General features: G+C 65.2%; 1 protein-coding gene across 3 annotated transcripts in view; it reads left to right on the top strand.

The window, feature by feature from the left end:
* Window positions 1–739: 739 nt before the first annotated feature.
* Window positions 740–18615, top strand: part of SBNO2 (strawberry notch homolog 2) — a 46807-nt gene continuing 28931 nt past the window's right edge. For all 3 annotated transcript variants that reach the window (XM_032847117.1, XM_032847115.1, XM_032847114.1), the window contains exons 1-3: window positions 740–852; window positions 12389–12580; window positions 18081–18154. In XM_032847117.1, coding sequence (XP_032703008.1) covers window positions 12461–12580; window positions 18081–18154 — 194 coding nt within the window. In that variant the 5' untranslated portion in view covers window positions 740–852; window positions 12389–12460. The remainder of the gene's footprint in view (window positions 853–12388; window positions 12581–18080; window positions 18155–18615) is intronic.

The raw sequence follows: 18615 nt of genomic DNA, 5'->3' as shown, positions 1-18615 counted from the left end.
CTAGGGAAGGGCTGGTGGCTCCCAGACTGGATCTGCCTGAACCGGCCTGCCCCCCCCCACGGTGATCCAATGGGCTCAAGTCACAGGAACTTGACAGTCCTGCCAAAGCCCAGTCCCACCCGCTTCCTGGCACCGCTGAGAATCCCCGCCTTATTTGCATCAGGCCCCAGGAGGCCCTAACCTGGAGCAACCCAGATAGATGCCCAGGTGCGGTGCATCTATCTGGGTTGGACCCTGCTCTCTCCCGGGACTCACCAGACGCCTGCCCCACCCCCCACCCATGCGCTGGGTTCCCTGCTAGGGGGTCCCCGAGGTCCCAGAACTCCTACTGGGGTGGAGATAGATCAATAAGCAGACAACTACTGGTGGGGAGGGAGAGAGCACGGCGGGCCGGGGCCGTCTCGGAGGGTTTCGGGGAGTATCTGAGGTGGGGACTTCAGAGCTAAGATCTGGGTTACGGGAGAAACCCAGCGGCTTAAAGTTCCGGCGCGAGAGTGCAGGGTGGGGTGGGCCCGGAGGCGGCGCAGATTCAACTCGATCTCCACGTTTGCAAAGGAGGAAACTGAGGCCCGCAAGGAAGCGACGTGCTAGGGTCCCAACAGAAGCGGGCGGGGTGGGACGCGAACCCGCGGCCCCCTCAAGGAGGCGTCAGGGCCTCCGGCAGCCCAGGGACCCCGCCCCCTCCCCGCCCACCAGAGTCCCCGCCCACCAGAGTCCCCGCCCCGCGGCATGACCGGAAGTGAGCGGGGCCCCCAAGATGGCGCCCGAAACCCGGAAGTGAGCGCCGCTGAGGCGAAGCTCGGAGAGACGGAGGCGCCGCGGGCTCCGCGCCCGGCCGGACCCAGGTCGGAGGTGAGGCGCGTCGGTCCGACGCTCGCTGCGACTCCGCGGCTCCCGCCCGGCCCGAGCCGCGCTCCCCCACCCGCTCGGGCCCCGGCCAGCCGCCGCCGCCCGCGCCCCGGGCCGGGGGTGCCGGGGTTCAGGGGCCGCGGGCGGAGGGAGCGCGGCGGCGTGTCCCCGCCTTCCCCGGCGACCCCCCCGACCCCGCCCTCCGCTGCGAGCCCTGGCCCCGCCCTCCTGTGCGACCCCCATCTCCGACCCCGCCCTCCGCCGTGAGCCCGGGGTGCGCGCTCCGCCCGGAGCCCCGAGTTCGCCCTCCTCGGGGACCCCGGCCGCCCCGCCCGCATCCGGACCCGCGGCGCGGCGCGCTCCCACCGCTTCCCTCCCTCCGCGTTCGGTGCCCCCCGTGGAGGGCGTCGTCACGGCGACTCCCCCACCCCTCCCTTCTAGCGGCCCCCGAGCCCGACTCCTTCGGGTCCCCTTGCGCCTGCACTCCTCGGGGCCCCCACCCCTCCCTTCTGGTGGCCTCTTCCTCCGGGGCCCCAGCCCCTTCCTTTCCGGCGGCTTCTGACCCCAGGCCCGCGGCGACTCCTGCCCTTTCCTCCTCTCCGGGCTCGGGGGCCGGGGCTGCCGCTCGCCGCGCTCCGGGAGCGGCAGACCCTCAGGTCTCGCGGCTTTGGCGTGGGGGCGGCCGGCTCTGGGCCGAGTCCGCAGAGCCTTGTGCCTGCGTGGGAGCCCCGAGGACGGGGGTTGGGGAGGGGGCAGAGATGCGGAGGGCAGCCTGGGGGGTGGGTGGGAGGTGATGCCAGCCTCCCTGCCCCCATCCCTGGGGTGCGAGGTGCTGGGTCTGGAGTCAGGGAGCAGGGGTGTGGACGGCCAGGCGGGCTCTCCTCGGAGGCCTCGGGAGTCTCTGTGCAGAACGTTACTGGTGGTCAGGAAAGGAGGAAAGTCTGTAAAGTGTGTCGGGGCACCCCCGGCTTCTGCTTCCCGGAATGGACCTGAGTGCCGCCTGCTCTGAATGTCCTTCCCGCCTGTCCAGCGCCTGGCCGGGCTCGGTGGGTGCCATGTGTTTGCGCGCCGCCTGGGAGGGTGTCGCGCCCGAAGCTGGCCACGGTGAAGAGCGCAGGCGGCGTGGGGGTGTGATTTCATGGTGTGGCCTGGGGGCTGGCGTTGCACCGGCTGGAGCTGCTGCCCGGCCTGCTGGGTCTTCCCTGTCGACACCTGGGAAAGCCGCGAGGAGGCTGGGGCTGGGGCCCCGGGGGCCGCGGACCCCCCAGGAAATAAAGATGGCCACCTGTCAGAAGCAGGACAGCCCGGAGGCCGACCGAGGGCGCCACGGTTGGATGGGAGGCCTGGCCCTTCTCGCGGGGGCCGGTGGAGGGCTCCACCCCGCTCTGCGCTTCACCCTGCCCCGCCCGCCGGGCTGTGGGGGGCGCTTGTGAGCAGGGCGGCTGAGTGTGTCCCTCTTTGAGGCTGAGACCCTGGGCCCCTTGGCCAGGCTGTCTGGTTTTTCTCGTGGGGAGCCCCTGCATTTCCCCAGGGGGAGCCCCAGAGGTGGGCGTTGGCCTCTCAGAGCTTTCTGCTCTGGACCCCAGTCCCCCAGGACATCCACCTGTGGAGTGGTCAGAGGGACCGGGGACCATGAAATCCGGGCCCTGGGTGGGCGGGCCAGGGACGGCAGGGCAGGCGAGTGGCCCCAGGGCCCCACACGGTGGGGAAGATGCCCCCAGGCACCCGGCAGACCCCTGAGGAGCCCCGCACGTGCAGGGCACTGACGTGGGACAGGCCACCGTGGGGCGGGGGGGAGGCGTGCTGGGGATTTTGGAGGGCAGGAGGGCACGTTTGTTGAACTCGGAGGATCTGAGCAGACGTCTGTTCACGCCTGCCCCAGCCAGCACCTGCTGGGGTGTGTGTGTGTGTGTGTGTTGTGGGGACATCTGTGTTGTGGCCGAGGGCTGGGGGGACGAGATTCCCGGGAGAGCCTGTCCTGCAGAAGAGGTAGCGCCTTCCCAGCCGCGGCCGGGTGGAGCCGGGTGCCGTGTGCAGGCGGACAGCCCAGGGCCGGCGCCCTCCAGCTGCGTGACCGTGATTCAGTCACTGCCCGGGCCTGGGGGGACACCAAGGCCGGCTCCCCATACCCCGCGGGCAGGGCCTCCACTGGGGCAGGACCAGCTTAGTTGTAGCGGTGTCAGAGGCCCCTCCAGCAAGGGCCAGGCCGGAAACGCTGACGGAGCGAGCTTGGCTGGGAATAAAGAGGCAACTGTGTCCAGTCCCCAGAGGCCGTCTCCCTCCCAGGATGGCCTCCTCTGGATAAGAGGCCTTTAGGGCGGCGGCGGGGCGGGGGTGGGGATCTGCTTGCGGTTCGGTGTTGGTGGAGGGCGGCGGGGGCAGACGTCCCCTAAATGTGTGAACACTGCGGGGCTGAGTGTGGAGTGGGGAGGTGGTCCCGGGGTGTCCACGTGTGGACATGTGTGTGCAAGCGCGTGAGTACACGCACGTGTGCACCCACTCGGGCGGGCATCCCCGTGAGTGTGGGGCACGTGGCACGTGAACACGTGTGTGTGTGTCTGTCCGCTCTCGCCTGCGTGCGCCGTGTTGTGCTCTCCTGTGCTGCGTGCCTTGTGCGTGCATGTCGTGTGCACACGAGAGAGTGTGCGTCACGCGTGTGGAATGTGTCACGCGCAGGCTTGGAGCGTGTCAGCCACTGCTTCCGCAGCCAGAGGCTGTGTGCTGGATCGGCAGGGAGGGCTGGGTACAGCAGGGCCCCAGGGAGCCAGACAGTGGGGTCACCCGATCGCTCTGGCCTGGCTGTGTCCTGCCCTCTTCTGCCCAACCTGCATGCAGCCGCGAGTCCTCCCGCTGAGTGGACCCCAGTCCCTGTCCCTTGGAACGGCCCTCCCCACTCCTGCTGTGCAGACTCCTTCATCTTCCTGCCCTTGGTGACAGCAGGCCCTCGAGGCCCCCGCTTCCCTTGCTGCTAGGCGGGTGACTCGGGTGAGGGTGAAGACTGCGTTTCTGGTGCTCGGGCCGCGTCCCAGCCTGCCAGGCCCCTAGGGGAGGCAGAGATAGACTGGCCATTTGCTTACGTGCTATCATGTGGACAGACCTCAGAACTCCACAAGTAGGGAGGGAACCAGACACAGGAAGCCTCACGGCGTGTGAGTCCACGTGTGTGACACGCCCAGACCAGGCTCCTCCACAGGCAGGGAAGGGGGCTCGCCGGGGTTCCGGGGGCTGGGGGAGTGACGGCTGATGGGGATGGGGCTGCTTTCGGGCTGATGGAATGTTGTGGCGCTAGACGGAGACGACGGTTGCACAACTCTGTGAATGTTCCAAAAACTACAGAGTTGTGTACCTAAAGTGTGACGTGCGTGGCTTGTGGACTGTGCCTTCCCCAGAACGAGAAAGCGTTTTTAAAAGAGGCAGGGCCTGTCCTTGCCGCTCAGATGCCTGTGTTCTGCGGCCTGGGGGAGAGCCCTGAGCCTGGGCCCCTGCTGCCCCCTCATCCAGGCACGGGTCGGCTGTTGGGCATCTTCTGGCCTCCGGGGGACAGAGGACGTGCCATCCTCTGTCACGAGTGTGACGGCTGGGCGCCCCTCACCAAACTCCAGCTCTGTCCCGAACCACCGCCACGGGTGGACATGGAGGGGGGCTATGAGACGTAGTCCTGGGGGCTTTTTGACTTCTGGTGTCGGGGTGCCTCGGGTCGGCCCTGATTGCCTGAGGACCACCCCCCCCATGAGACCAGGTGACTGCGGGAGAGGAGTGATGCCATACGGTCCCACCCAAGTTCATCCGTTCACTGTAGGCCCTCCTCGGGCAGCTGCAGGGGTGCCCACCCCGTGCTGTCCACGCATGCTGGGTGGGCACGAGGCCGAGGGAAGCCGCGAGGTGACTGTCGGGGAGGGGCATTCATGTGGCCCCTGCTGTGTGGTGGGGGAAGCGTTTGGCCTCGGTGCCTCCCCGGACACTCGCGGCGTTTCTCTGCGTCTCAGGTACCTGCTCCTGCAGGTCCTGCTCCTGGAGCCCCGCAGCAGGGGAGCCCCCGCCGTCCACGGGGAAGGGCTGGCTTACCCGCCAGCCCTCGGGGCACACAGTTCCCGGGGTTTCTGTGCCTCCTGGAATGGGCTCTGTGGGCTGCCAGCTGCCGCGGATGCTGTGTGCTCCTTGCAGGTGGCCCTGACTGGCGCCCAGACGCCCTGTCTGGATTGGCCTCTGTCACCTCAGGAATAGATCCCCAAGTGCAACTGAAAGAGACCTTCCTTGCCCTCCTTCCGAGGTCTGCTACGTTTCAGGAGCCACGTGTGCCATGTTCTGGAAGGCAGGTCACCCGTATCCTGGGAGTCCCAGCCCAGAGGGTCAGAGGCTGCTGGCATAGGGTGCTGGGACGGCAGGAGGAAGGGCTCGGTCTGGCCACAGGGCTGCAGTGGGCTGTAAACTTTTATGGCCCTGACTCACCAGGTGGGGCCACCATCCCTGTGCCCCGGATGACCCAGGGGTGCCGGGAGTGGCCGGTGTCCTGCCAGCGGAGCCGGCATCTTCCTCGGCTCGTGGGGCAGACTGAGGGGGGCCGCCCTGGCTCCAGCCCTGGCCCCATGCGTGCCTGTGTCAGGCATGGAGCTGGGAAGGTGGGCTCATTGGCCGGCTCAGACCCTCGTCTCCCCTGCTGGGGCTCCCCGGGCATCCAGATCTGTCTGTGGCTGGGTTTGCACAGGGGCTGCATGGGTCACGGTGCTCACTGGGATGGCTCCGGGTGTCTGGAGTGTCCTCCTTGGCCACTCAGCTTGGAAGCTGTGGACTGGGCACAGAGGACCCCCCTCCCTCCCCTGCCTGGTCCCAGTGAGGTTCTGAGCTTGGCGCTTGCCGCAGCATGGGCCGTTGGAGCCTCTCCCGGTGTCATTCGGGCGGACGTGAGCCGGCCAGGGCATTTTCAGGGGGTTTTCATCAGACTCCAGCCGTCCAGGAGCTCCCCTGTTTTGAGGTCGGTCGCTGTCGGGGGCTGTCAGGAACAGCTGTGGGAAGGGTTCTAGGTTGTCCAGGGCCAGCACTGTGGAACCTGGAGGAGGGTGTGGATGTGATGCTGGATTGCCGCGTTGGAGAAGTCAGGGCTGGCACCCCCAAACCTAGGCCTGCCACTTCTCTTGGAGGACCACCCATCTGGCGCCCTGGGTCGCATTCCTGCATGGTAGAGGCTGTATTGCCACAGCGGGGCCCCTCCCCACCTCTCTGAGGCCTTGGGGAAGCTCCCCTGAGAAGGGCTTGCTGGGGGCTTCTGTTCCCCAGATCCTACGAGTGCGGGGGAGGCAGGGGCAGCCTTGCTGCCCACCAGTCCGCTTACGAGCTGTGCACCAAGTTCCGCGGCTCCGTGAAGGTCCCAGAGAGCAGGGCCCTCAAGGCCCCTGAGATGGGGGTGACCCTGGATGTCCCCGGGCCCCAGCGTCCTCACAGGCCCTCGGAAGCAGAGAACTTTCTCCACTGGAGGCTGAAGGGGAGTGAGAGACTCGAAGCCTGAGTGGGCCTCCGTGTCTGTGGCCGGTGGCAGGGACACGGGCCTCCTGTCATGCGGACAGCTGCGCGGGCTTGCAGGGGGCGTCTCCACAGAGCACCTGTTGTGAAGCCCAGGCCCCGTGAGGCCCAGGGCGAGGGTGGCGAGCCATCCTGGACCCCTGTCCTGTGGGGCGTGAGCAGTCGAGGGCAGCCGCGTGGGCTGCTCAGACGGGGCCGTTGGCCACGGGAGAAGCGGAAACAGTTCCCGGCTCTGTTCGCAGGTCTCCGAACGCCTGCTGCCGCGCTGTGGGGGCCTCCGGCCTTTTCCCAGCAGTGGGCACAGCGTCCAGCCCGGTGCCGGTGTTCCCGGGGATGGAGCACGGGAGACTGTCGAGCATGGGTGCTGTGCCCAAGACCAGCCCGGAGCTCCGAGGGGCCTTCCCCTCCTGCGGGACACCAGGAGCTGGTGTTTGGGCAAAGGTCCCTGTGATGTTCTTGGCGCCAGGTGGGACTAAAGGGGGCTGAGGGGGTTGCTGGCTGTCAGGCCGCTGACCCAGGACTCATGGGACCCAGCCACGGGCGGCAGGAGGCCCTGTGCTGCTCAGGGCTCTCTGGGGCTAGGGAGAGAGACGTGGCACGCCAGCCAGCCTGAAGCAAGCCTGAGAGCGAGCAGGGATGGCAGCAAGCCCTGGGGGGACAGGCCACCCTCTGTGTAGGCAGACAGAGTAGGGCACACCGGTGTCAGTGGGCCAGGAAGTCTGGGGCCAGTGGGATTTGGCCTGAATGTGCTCTGGGGAAGGAGACGTGGGTGTCAGAGGAGACCACAAGCTCAGTGTATATAGTGCCTTTTTAAAAACCGCGAGTGAGCACAAGACGGAGGAGACACTTCCCAGAGGGGCCACGTGGAAGGTGCTCGGTGCCTGTAGGCAGTGTCGGCGTGGACAGTGGTTTAACGGTCTGGGCCACTGGGGCGGCTAGCAGGTGCCGGAGCAAGCGGGTCGTACTGCCCCTTGGCAAGCTGCATGCCTCTCCCCGCTAGAGCTGAATTGAATCTGGAGGTGGGGGGGCCCTGGGGACCCCCGAGATCTGGGCTCAGATGCCCTCAGCTGTGACTGAGGAGGCTTCATGTTCCGGTCCCCATGTCCTCTGGGCCCTTGGGGGGTGTGAAGGACTGTGTGCCCCTGAAGCCAGGCCCGTAGGGCTGGTGGGGGAGGGCAGTGACTGGCCCCCTAGGGCTGCTCGCCTCTGGCATGTCCTGTACACTCAGGTGCGGCCTGCCCGAGCACCTGGCTCCCTGTAGGGCCATCAGGCGGTCCCTGCACCTCTCCCGTCACGGGGCTGTCACCGCGGCTGCCCCGAGGGAGCTGGTCTCTCCTGGACCAGGGGTGGGTCCGTGGGCCCACGGCTGGCAGGGGCAGGCAGCGAGCCAGAGGCAAGCCCACGTCTGTCTCCAGAACCCAGTCCCAGGCTGTGTTTCCCGGGGGTCGTCTTCACCCGGCGTTCTGCTTCTCCACACGCAGTTTCTCCCGGGGGCCACCGTCCGCTGCGTGTGAGGAGAGCGCGAGCATCTGCTGCGAGCTGGGAGGCGCCGGGGCCTGTTGTGGGCACGTGCCTGTCCCTGCACTCGGCTCCTGGGGTGGCGTGCAGTGTCCCACGTGCGTCCCCCACACGGTCGAGCTCTGCCGCTTCTGCTCTTGGGGGTCGGGCTCGGGTGACATGCCGTGTGGCGGTCCTCCTGCCGGGGCCACCTCTGCTCCCAGTCAGCTTACTGGTCTTGTGTTCAGGCACGTGTTGACTGAACCAGGCCAGGGCTGAGGTGTCTGGTGTGGAGGAAATGTGGGGCCTCCCCCCCGCCCCATGCCTGTCCCCAGGACAGCTCTTCCTCTGTGTCCCAGGAGCACGGGAGGTTTTGCAGGAGCCGTAGCAGTCGAGACACTGCTCCTGGGCGGCAGGTCTGCGGGGTTGGGCTCTGGGGTCCTGCGGGCCGCCTTTCACGGCATTGAGAACAGAGCTGGAACTCCCACCCTTGAACGGCTGTGCTCCGAAATGGGGATTCTGGGTGCGCCCACCATATCCTTCTTATCCCCCTTCCTGCCCTGCCTGAGCTGTGCACAGGGGGCCAGGGCCCCTGCCTGGCTTTGGCATCCCAGAGCCTCTGCATTCCTGATGCGTCCCGGGAACTCTGTAGAAATCCGAGGTCACGCGCTCGGTGCCAGCCTGGCCTGGAGCTCCGGGTCGGCAGCGCTCCCAGCCCCCAGGGCTCGCGGGGCTCCGGGCTGAGGGTTGGGGCGGCTCCAGCTGGGGTTTGCTTCCTCCTCCAGGCCTAGTGTCCCGGGGGGCGGGGGGCCTTAACAACCGACCACACTCTGGGCCTCTTGAACCACAGAACTTTGTTGTCCCCGGTCCCAGAGCCCATAAACCTGAGCTCAAGGTGTGGCAGGGCCGGGCTCCCTCTGGGGGCTCCAGGGGAGGGTCCCTCCTGCCTCTCCAGCTCCCAGGGCTCCGGTGCTCCTCGGCGTGCGGCTGTGTGGCTCCAGTGTCCGTCCCCATGGCACGCGGCCGTCTCAGCATGTCTCCCTCTCCACCCCCGCCCCATCCTGGGATCCCAGGACCTTCCTTCAGAGCCAGGTGGAAGGCGGGCCAAAAAGGCTGTCATCTCCTGCCCAGGGGGAGGCCAGCAAGTCCCAGCTGCCCAGAGACACGGTTTCGGGGGTTGCCTGATCCTGGCCTGGCGGGGTACAGATGAGGGAGTGAGCCATGGTGGGCCTGCGGTCTGGGCGGTCAGCGCGGTCAGCACAGCCTGCTCAGAGTGTGTGGGGGGCTGAGCCAGCAGAGCTGGGGTGACAGCTGAGGGGGTCAGCAGAGAGGCTAGGTGCCTGCTGGCTGGGGGCGTGTCGGGGTCAGCCTATCCCAGGCCATGGCCTCTTCCTGCGCTGCACTGCCCCGTTGTCTTGTCTGGGCCACCGAGTCCCTGCTCTTTTCGTTTTATAGTGACTCATTTGAAAACCTGATCTCAAAAGGAAATTGTGGGAATGTAAACCAGGATCGTGAAGCGTGGGCCTGTGTGGGCACCCATGCTTCACCTGTCATGGGGTGCTCTAAAAATACACCCCGGGCCCAGTAGGGTGCTGAGCGCCGAGCCAGCCCCGCATTGTCTGGGTTTCGTCCCTCCGTGCCTGGCGAGCCCACCTGGTGCCCACCGGGGCTGGTCCTGAAGCAGCTGGCGCCTCCCAGGGACCGGGCTCGGGGGCTCCGGCAGGGTTCTGCGGGCAGCACTGGGCAGTGGGAAGTGGGCGAGGTCAGCTGAGGTGGGAAAGCAGGGGACTAGGACAGGTGGGGTCCTGAGGGTGTGCAGAAGGAGGGCTGGCCCGGTGCCTTGGGGGTACAGGGGAACAGGAAGCCTGAGCCTGTGGAGGCTCTGGGGTGGTGAGAGGTGACATTGGTTGGGTGTTGGAGGAAGGGGGCTCTGTAGGGTGGCCTCCGGGGGGATGAGGTGGTGGTGGGTGTGGTGTGAGATTAACGGAATATAAAATTTGCTCTTTTGAAGTGTATGATTCAGTGTCTTTCACTATATTTCTAGTATACAAACGGCACCACTACCTAATTCCAGAACATTCCATCAGTCCGACAGCTAGTCCTGTCCCCATCAGCTATCACATGGCTGTTGGCCCCCATGAGGTCTTTCCTGTCCCTGGAGGAGCCTGGTGTGGGTGTGTCACATGCGTGGACTCACACCCTGTGCCTTTCTGTGTCTGGTTCCCTCCCTGAGCGTGGTGGGCTCGGGGTCGGTCCCTGGGCAGCGCGTGGGGGCGCCTTGCTCCTGCTGGGGCCAATCCCATGCCCATAGGCAGACAGACCACGTTGTGTCCTCTCACCCTTTCATGGACGCTGGGTGTTCTGTGGCTGTTGTGATTCCTGCCACTGTGGACACGTGTGTACAGGTTTTGTGCGGACAAGTATTTTCACCTCTCCTGTGATTCCGGGGAAGTGGCTCGTGATTACCCCCATGCACCCTGGCCTCGGGTGGTGCTTTCTAAAGGAGCAGCCCAGGGCCCTGTAGCCGCAGAGCCTGGAAGCAACCTCCTTGTGGGAGGGGTTCGACTTCACTCCAGGACGTGGCTGCCGAGAGAGGGAAGCTGTGGCAGGCGGGGCGTGGACAGGGCTTACCGGGAGGTGTTGCGGGGGCGTGCGCGAGCACCTGCTACCGAAGGGGCGGCAGTGGAACCCCGGGGATGAGGGCCAGCCGGCCAGCGTGAGCTTTCTCTGTTGGATAAAGGTCATTCCTGCCTGCCTCTGTCCCAGGTGCTGGGAGCAGAGCCCCCTCAAGGGGGGTCCCCCAAATCCAAGAGATTTCTGGGGCCTCAGGGAAGGGAGTGGTCACTGGGTCACCGCGGCCTTGTGCTCTGCTGAGTGCCCGGCAAGCCTTGGCCACAGACCTCCACACAACCCATTTCTCCTGATGAGCAAAACTGGGGCTCAGAGGAGCTAAGGTGCCCCTGCATTGTCAGAGATTTGTTAGGAGGCTGAGCTGGGTTTTGAGCCCATCTGCATGACCCCAGAATCTTTAAAAGGAATGGCCGAGACCCTGAATCACCGCTAAATGTGTGTTCATCCAGGAAGACCTCAGGACTTTCCACTCTTGGCTTCTAAGGCTGTGTCCCACCGGGTCTTGGCTTGCAGGAGCCAGGAGGGCGCAAGGACAGGCCGGGGCAGGCCGGGGCCTCCAGGCTGGGGGAAGTGCCGTCCCGGCTGCAGGGGGGAGCCCGTGAGCTTGCGAAGCCGAAGCCGAGCCGGGCAGTGGCAGGTCCTTGGGGCCCAGATGCAGCCCTCTGCTGGAGCTCAGGCCTGCGGGCCCCTTTGCTGGCCAGGAGCTCGGGGTAAAGGCAGCCCCTCCCCGCCCCCTGAGGGATTGCATAAGCTGCCCGCGTGCGGACAGTGATTACTGGAAGTCCCGAGGATTTCTTCATCTAGGGCTTGGCGGGGAGCGGCAGCTGCCTCCCCTTCCTGCCTCTCCTTGGTGATTAATGTCCTCAGCCACTGCCGGCCTGAGGAGCTCCAGGGCCAGCCTAGGGTCTGGGCTCCCGTGGCGGTGGGTGGGGACCAGGGGAGCCTAGGGCACAGGCCACGGGGCAGATGGAAATCGGGTGGGAAGCCTTGTGCCTCTGTAGTCAGCCCCGGTGGCATTTTCTGCGCCTGCTCTGCCTGCCTTCTAGAGCAGGACCGTTCTCGGTGGGGAAGCTGTGTGTCTGTGCCCCTTCCTGGCTCAGCTTGGCCCCGACTCCCCCAGAGACACTCCTGCGAGCCCAGTCTGGTGGCAGAGGGACAGGGCTGGCGCTCAGCTTGGAGGTGCCGGCCGGGCTGGACTTTGACTCCCAGCCTCAGACTCGCCAGGTCACGGAGCTGGGCCCATGGGATGGGCGAGGCTTTTGGCTCACACCAGGGCCCGGGGCTCTCTTCATGGGTGGCAGGAGCAGACCCCGGGGGCCAAGTTACTTGTTATTTGGTGGGCCAGGCAGCGCTCGATGGTCATGCGGACAGCGGTGGGGAGCGCGGTGGGACAGCCCAGCCACACTGGAAGGGCTGCCGCCATCCTGGAGGTCCGTCCCAGAGCTCGTCTTCGTTCTGGCCCAGGCACTGCTCCGTGTGGCCGGGAGCCCCTCTGGGTTGCACTTGCTGCCTAGGTGGGCCCTGTGGTCAAGAGTCCAGTCCCGGTGTCCTCAGGGAGTGCGGTCGAGTCGTGGTTGGGGCCTCCTGAGTACTTGGAGCACGGGGTCGGAGCCCAGCCCCAGGGGCTGCTCGAGTGTGCTCAGGCTGCACTGGGGGTAGAGGTCCCCTCCCACCCCGGCACGGCCCCTGGGGAGGGGCGCCCCAACACCGTGCGGTCAGGGGAGCCTCCGCACCCACCCTCCACTCCAAAGGCGTGGCTGGCTGTGCTGAGCCCACCTGCTCTGTGCCCACCTGACCTGGCCACCCCTTAGCCCACTCTCCCTTATCCCTGGGGCTGTGCCCTCACCTGTTGGGCCTCAAGGGTGACCTTGGGATGTGCCATGTCTCTCCCCAGGTCATGATGCCGCCACCGCGGAGCAAGAAACCCAGATAGACACACCCGCGGCCTGGGTGGCGGAGCCCCCCGATGCTGGTGGTGGGGCCTGCCATGGACGGGGAGCTTCCGCAGCGCGAGCCCCCTCCAGCGGGCGGCACCCTCTACAGCCCGCCCCCCCTGCAGACCCCGCTGTGCGGGCCCGGTGTCCAGGTGAGTCTGGCCCCCCCAGCGTCAGCCTGGGCGCAGGGGTGGGGAGGGACACGCTGCTCCTGGGGCTGCAGCTGCGGCCACCCCTGCCTGGGCCTCGAGTGGAGGTCCCAGCCCCCACTTCCCAGGGAGGCCCCTTAGGGGTGCCCAGCTGCCCCCAAGTTTCTCAGACATGAGCCACTGGGTTGGTTTCACCAAGGTCAGGACTGGCCCTTAGGAAGACGCTCGGGCCTGGGCTGTTGTCCTCGCCGGCAGGACAAGGGCTGCGACCTCCGCAACATATTATTTTGAGGTTTTTTTATTTTCGATGTAATGGACCTTACGTCCTTTAAGGTTTACTTGAGAGAGAGAAGGGGAGAGGGGCAGAGGGGGAGGAAGAGAAACCTCGGGCAGAGTCCCTGCTGAGCGTGGGGCTCGGTCCTGTGACTCTGGGATCACAACCTGCACCGAAATCAAGAGTTGGACCGACTGAGCCACCCAGGCGTCCCCCAACGTTTATGTCTTAAGCAGTTGTAAGATTTATAGGAAAATGGAGCACAGAGTTTCCACATACCCCGCTTTCTGCATTGTTAACACGTTGCGTTAATGATCACACTGAGCTGTTAGGACCGACAGACCAACACGGGGACATGAAGGACGACAGGCCGCAGGTGACACCAGGGCTCACGGTTGGTGCTGCACACCCTGTGGGTTCGGACAAACGTCACGGACAGAGCCACCATCACAACGTGGCACAGAGTAGCTCCTGGGCCTCTCGGCCCTCTGGGCTCCGCGCTGTCACCCTCCCGCACCCCGGCCTCCACGGCCCTGGCTTTTCCAGAACACCCCGGACTCAGAGCCCCACAGCGTGTGGCCTTCACGGCCTGGCTGGTCTCGCTCAGGGATGCGCTGCTGAGGTCCCTCCAGTCTCTGCCGGGCTCGAGGGCTCGTTTCTTCTCAGTGCTGAGTAATGCTCCCCGTCTGGGCGGAACTCCGGGGTCTACCCGCTCGCACACAGGGCATCGCGGCTACTCCCGAGCTTCGCTGACTGTGGTTAAGGGCACATAGGTTCCAGCCCGGCCTGCTCAATGGCCCAGTGTACGCAGGGTCCAGCATTCTGCAGCAAGTCAGGCCTGGAGCCTCCCTTTTCTGGGGCAGAACCAGGGTTCTTTCTGCCTTAGAAGAGCAGACTTTCTCAGCAGGGAGACTCGAGCTGTCAGGACGGGGGCAGAGGGCTGGCTGGGGCTGCCAGGGGTCCTCTTTCAGGAAAGTGTCAGCTGATTCCTTCCCCTCCGTCCTGCTGGCTTAGGGCTGGGAGGAGGCCAGGTAGCAGGAGAGACCAAGAATCAAGCTTGGATTTCAGAGGAGCCGGGAAGTGGGCCACTGGGGTCAGGCACTGCTCAGGGTCAAATGCCCAGAACCATTGGGGGGTGTCCCAGATCCATGATCGGAACATTGGAAAGCAGCTGGGTGGCATGGGCTGAGTTCTGTCTGTCTTGGTGTGCCCACTGGTAACCTAACGTCACAGGCCTGACCTACACAGTTACTGGCGTGAGCCACAGCAGTCTGGGGAGGGCAGACCTCCCCGTCTGCGCTACCACTGAAGATGCCATGTCCGCGCCCTCGGCCGGTGGCCAGCACCTCTGGCCAGGGCCCCAGACGCCGCTGTGTGCCTCCTCTCTCTCCCCTTCCTGGTCGAGCTGTGTCCAAACGTCCTCTGACCTTCCATGTCCCCTGCCTCCCTCTGAACCTCCGTCCGCGCCGTTGTGCCCGATGCCTTCCTGTCCCCGTGTGCCGCCTGGCCCGGGGCTGTGGGTAAGTGTGTCCTGGGGCTTGGTCTTGCCCAGCTCCGTAGTCTCTGTAGTCTTGGAGCGCGCGCTCGTCATTCCTCATAGTGCTACAGGGTTCCTGCTTGTCAGCGTCCCATAATTTGCTTAATTGTTTCCCTATTGTTGGGCTTCTGGGGTGATTCCAGTTTTCTGCCACCAGAAATACCACCCTTGTGTTTCCCCCTTGCGGATGAGGCTGGGACGGGGGGGGTCCTTCCGAATCAGAACTCCTGGGTCAGAAGGAGCCCCGGGTAGGGCCGCAGAGGATGGGGCTCTACCACAGGGATCCTGCTGCTGCCACGGCCCCTTTATGGTGGCCCGGGACGGTGGCTAGGGTGCCGGTGCTCCTTGGACAGCTCGGGACCAGCCATGCTCAGAAGCAGGCGTGGAGGGACCTGCTGGGGCTGCGATGTGGACCCGGGGCGAGGGAAGTGCCTCTCAGGCCCAGCCCCCTCCAGCTGTCAGAACTGGCGGAACTCGGCAGAGCGCTCTCCGTGGTGTTCTGTGGGGCTGGGCTGGCCCTCCCAGGGCGTCTACGGAGCCTGTCCCTGCGGGCCTCCAGCCATGAGGGCCCCTTCGCCAGGCCACACGGGGTCCAGCCCGTGCTGACGCTGGATGTGTGCATGGCCCGTCTCTGTGGCTGGGACCCTCAGCACTACTCCCCTCCCCTCCATCCTGTCCGGGCGGAACCGAGCTCTGGAGGAGGGGACCTACCCCCAGGACTGTCACTGTCACTAAGGGTGGCCTGATTGAGCAACTGAGAACGCAGACATGTAATGAATGTTAAGTTTCACACAAACAAAGGATATCTTGATGTGTATGTCCCATGCAATATTTACTCTAAAAATTGCTTTTTTAGGGACGCCTGGGTGGCTCAGTTGGTTAAGCGGCTGCCTTCGCCTTAGGTCGTGATCCCGGCGTCCTGGGATCGAGTCCCACATCGGGCTCCTTGCTCAGCAGGGGGCCTGCTTCTCTCTCTGCCTCTGCCTGCCACTCTGTCTGCCTGTGCTCGCTCTCCCTCTCTCTCTCTGACTAATAAATAAATGAAATCTTTAAAAAAAATTGCTTTTTAAAAAAAGATTTTATTTATTTATTTGAGAGAGAATGGGAGGTAGAGAGAGAGGACGAGAGGGGGAGGGGCAGAGGGCGAAGCGGATTCCCTGCTGAGCTCCATCCCTGGACTCGGGGATCATGACCTGAGCTTAAGGCAGTCGTTCAACCACCTGTGCCCCACCCCCGGGTACCCCTGATTTTTTTTTGTTTCTTGAAGATCTTATTTATTGAGAGCGAGAGAGAGAGTGCGAGCACATGGGGAGGGGCGTAGGGAGACAGGGAGAAAGAATCCCCAGCAGATGCCTTGCTGAGTGTAGAGTCTTACAGGGGGCTCGACCCCAGGACTCTGAGATTGTGACCGGAGCCGAAACCAAGTCGGCCCCTTAACCCACTGAGCCAGCCAGGTGCCCCTAAAAACTGTTTGCTGTTTATCAGAAATTCCATTTTTGCTAGACACCCTGTATTTTATCTGCTGCTCTAGCAAAAGCGTTATCTTCCTACGTGGGCTTACAGGTCCTGGGGCGTTCGTCTCCCCGGGAGAAGCCAGCCTCTGTTCCCACCTGGAAAATCCCCAGGCAAGCTGGCCTTGGCTGGCCTGGGGGTGGGGGGGGCAGGAGTCAGGCTCAGGTCTCCAGATGGGTCACGCCCAGAGCCTGCTCTGGAGAGGCAGAGACGCGCCTGCTGTGCGGGGCAGATCCTGAGGAAGGCTCTCGTTGGCTGGGTGGTGGCACCCCTTGGAGTGGGACTGGGGCGGCCTGGACTGGCGGCCTCACAGAGCCCTGCGCTGGGGGAGAGGGTGCGGGGGTGCCGGGTAGACAGAGGCACATGACCTCGTGCTATCCGGCTTCCCGGGTGAGGTGTGGACAGAGCAGGAGAGGTGGGGGGAGTGGGGCGCACCCCACAGTGGCCTGCCTGGCCTGGAAGCCGCCTCCAAGCTGGGTCTGCCTGCTGTGTGCCCGGAGTGGCCCACGGTGCCTGGTTTATGCTAGTTTGTGAGATGTTCTGGGAGTGCCCGCGGCTCTGGGACGCTTACGTCCCTCTCTCAAGTTGGAGTTTTCTCCTTTCTTTTTAAAGATTTTATTTTTGAGTCCTCGCCGTACCTGACATGGGGCTCGAACCTACAACGCCGAGACCAAGAGTGGTTCACTCCAGGGACTGAGCGGTCTAGGCGTCCCCCGGTTCCTCTCCTTGCATGGGGCTGGAGAGGAGAAGTGACACTAGACCGGGGCCCTGGGGTGACCTCACCCTGCTCCCCTGGAGGGGGGCCTTCTGGAGGCTTCCGCAGTTACTCTCCATAAGTGCCGCCAGCCGTCATGCTGGGGAGGGCTCTGTGCTGCTCCTCCCTGCTGTTCGGATAGTGTCTCTGCAGCGTGTGCCAACCCTGGGGGAGCGGCTGGGACCCCTTCCCTGCACGTCTCTCCCTCCCCTTCCTCCGGTCTGCTGCTCTGGGCCCGCACAGCCCTGCAGGGGTCGGGGCGTGGGGTGGGGGCGGCGCACAGTGCTGGGAAGTCAGGGCCGGCTCCCCCCACCCCTAGACAGAGGTCCGGAGAATGGCGCCTCTCCTCGCCCAGCCGTCTGGGCTGGTTCCAGGCCAGCTCTCAGGCCAGCTCTCCGTCAGTCAGTCCTGCAGAGAGGGAGGAAGCCGTGGCTGGGGGATGGCTTCCGGCCGCCTGGTGGAGGCCCCGTGGGAAGGCTGCTGGTCTTCCACCTGCCAGAGCCAGCTAGGACAAGTGGGGACACTGACTGCAGCCAGCGGGCCCCTCCCCTTCCCAGCGGTGGGCGGGGCCCCCCGGACGTGCTCCCACACAGGCCATGGTGTGGCTTCGGGGAAGGGACCCCTGCTCAGCAGGCCTATGCGTCAGTGTGGGACAAGCCTGTCGTGTGGGCAGCGTGAGCGTCCACTGTTCACGCCCCCAAGCTGGTCCTATCAGAGCCTGGTACAGGGCCGCCAAGCCCCCACTGACCTCAGGGTCACCCTCCCAGCCCGCCATGACTGTTTCTCAAAGCGGGCTCCCCAGAACTCCTACCAAGCTGGCTCGGCCTGCGGGAGCTCTGAGAAGGCCAGGCTCTCACCCCCCAGGAGGGGTTCATCCATGGTGCTGGTGGGAGCCCCTCGGAGAAGCCCTCGTTGCCACACGGACCTCCCTTGGGCCTGGACCAGAAGGTGCCCCAGTCCCACCCTCTACTTTCTGGAGGCAGGGGGGCCTCCAGGCAGGGTCCCCGGCCCTCCAGCACACCTGGGCCCTGTGTGGAATGCAGGTTCCCAGGTCAGACCCTTGGGTGGGCCAGCAGTCTGGGCCCCCCAGGCCCTCCAGAGATGAGGGGGTGCTCCTAGTCTGGAGGTGGGTTGCGCCCCACTCCCCCGTCCCACCCCGCCCGTGGCTGGGTGTATGGAGGTGCCCGTGGCTCTCGGCCAGCCCGAGCCCTCCACATGCACAGATGCGTTCCTCCGTCTTCACGGCAGTCCCCTCCGTGGGCTCTCCTGGATGGATGGGCAGACCGATGGCTGTGGTCGCTCCCTGGAGACCCGGCTGGGGGACCACAGGGTGCAGTTTCTACCCAGGCTGTGGCGGCAGCGTCCTCCCTCCTCTTTGCTGACTGAGCCCCCAGTGGGCGCCCCTGACGCTCCCGCTGTGTTTCAGAGCGCCATGCTGCACTGCCCGTGGTGGACCGCCTTCTCGCCCACGCCGTACCCAGCCTTCTCCAGCGAGAGCCCGTAAGTCCCTCTGGCCTCCGGGTCCTAGCTCGCGCTGCCGCGCCGTGCCCTGCGGCCATGGAGCCCTCCAGAGCTTTCACAGTTCTGCGGGCCCTGCCAGAACAAAATAGAGCTCGTGGCCCGTGGAGGGCTTCAGCATCCCACTTAGGGGCTTGTGGGCTGGGCCCTGGCCACATGGAGGCAGCTGAGACTGACTGGCTATGGCCGGTCTTAGAAAGAGCCCACCAGGGAAAAGGGCAGAGGGCTCTGTGGGTTCCCTCCGGGCTGAGGGTGAGAACTCGGGGCGAAGGAGCTGGGAGGGCATGGCGAGTGGGGTTTTGAAGAGTAAGTAGGAGCCTGCAGGAGGGTTGGCCGGGAGCAGGCCAAGTGCCCGGCTCAGGAACAGCCTGTGGAGGAGCCCGGCCGTGCCTGGCGACTGCAGGGCACTGTGTCCTGGGACATGGGCATGTGGGCCTCTCCAA

The sequence above is a fragment of the Lontra canadensis genome, unplaced genomic scaffold (genome assembly GCF_010015895.1).
Source record: "Lontra canadensis isolate GAN:19392208 unplaced genomic scaffold, GSC_riverotter_1.0 scaffold184, whole genome shotgun sequence".
Lineage (NCBI taxonomy): Eukaryota > Metazoa > Chordata > Mammalia > Carnivora > Mustelidae > Lontra > Lontra canadensis.
Note: the sequence above shows the minus strand (reverse complement) of the source record. Positions and strands in the feature narration are given on the sequence as shown.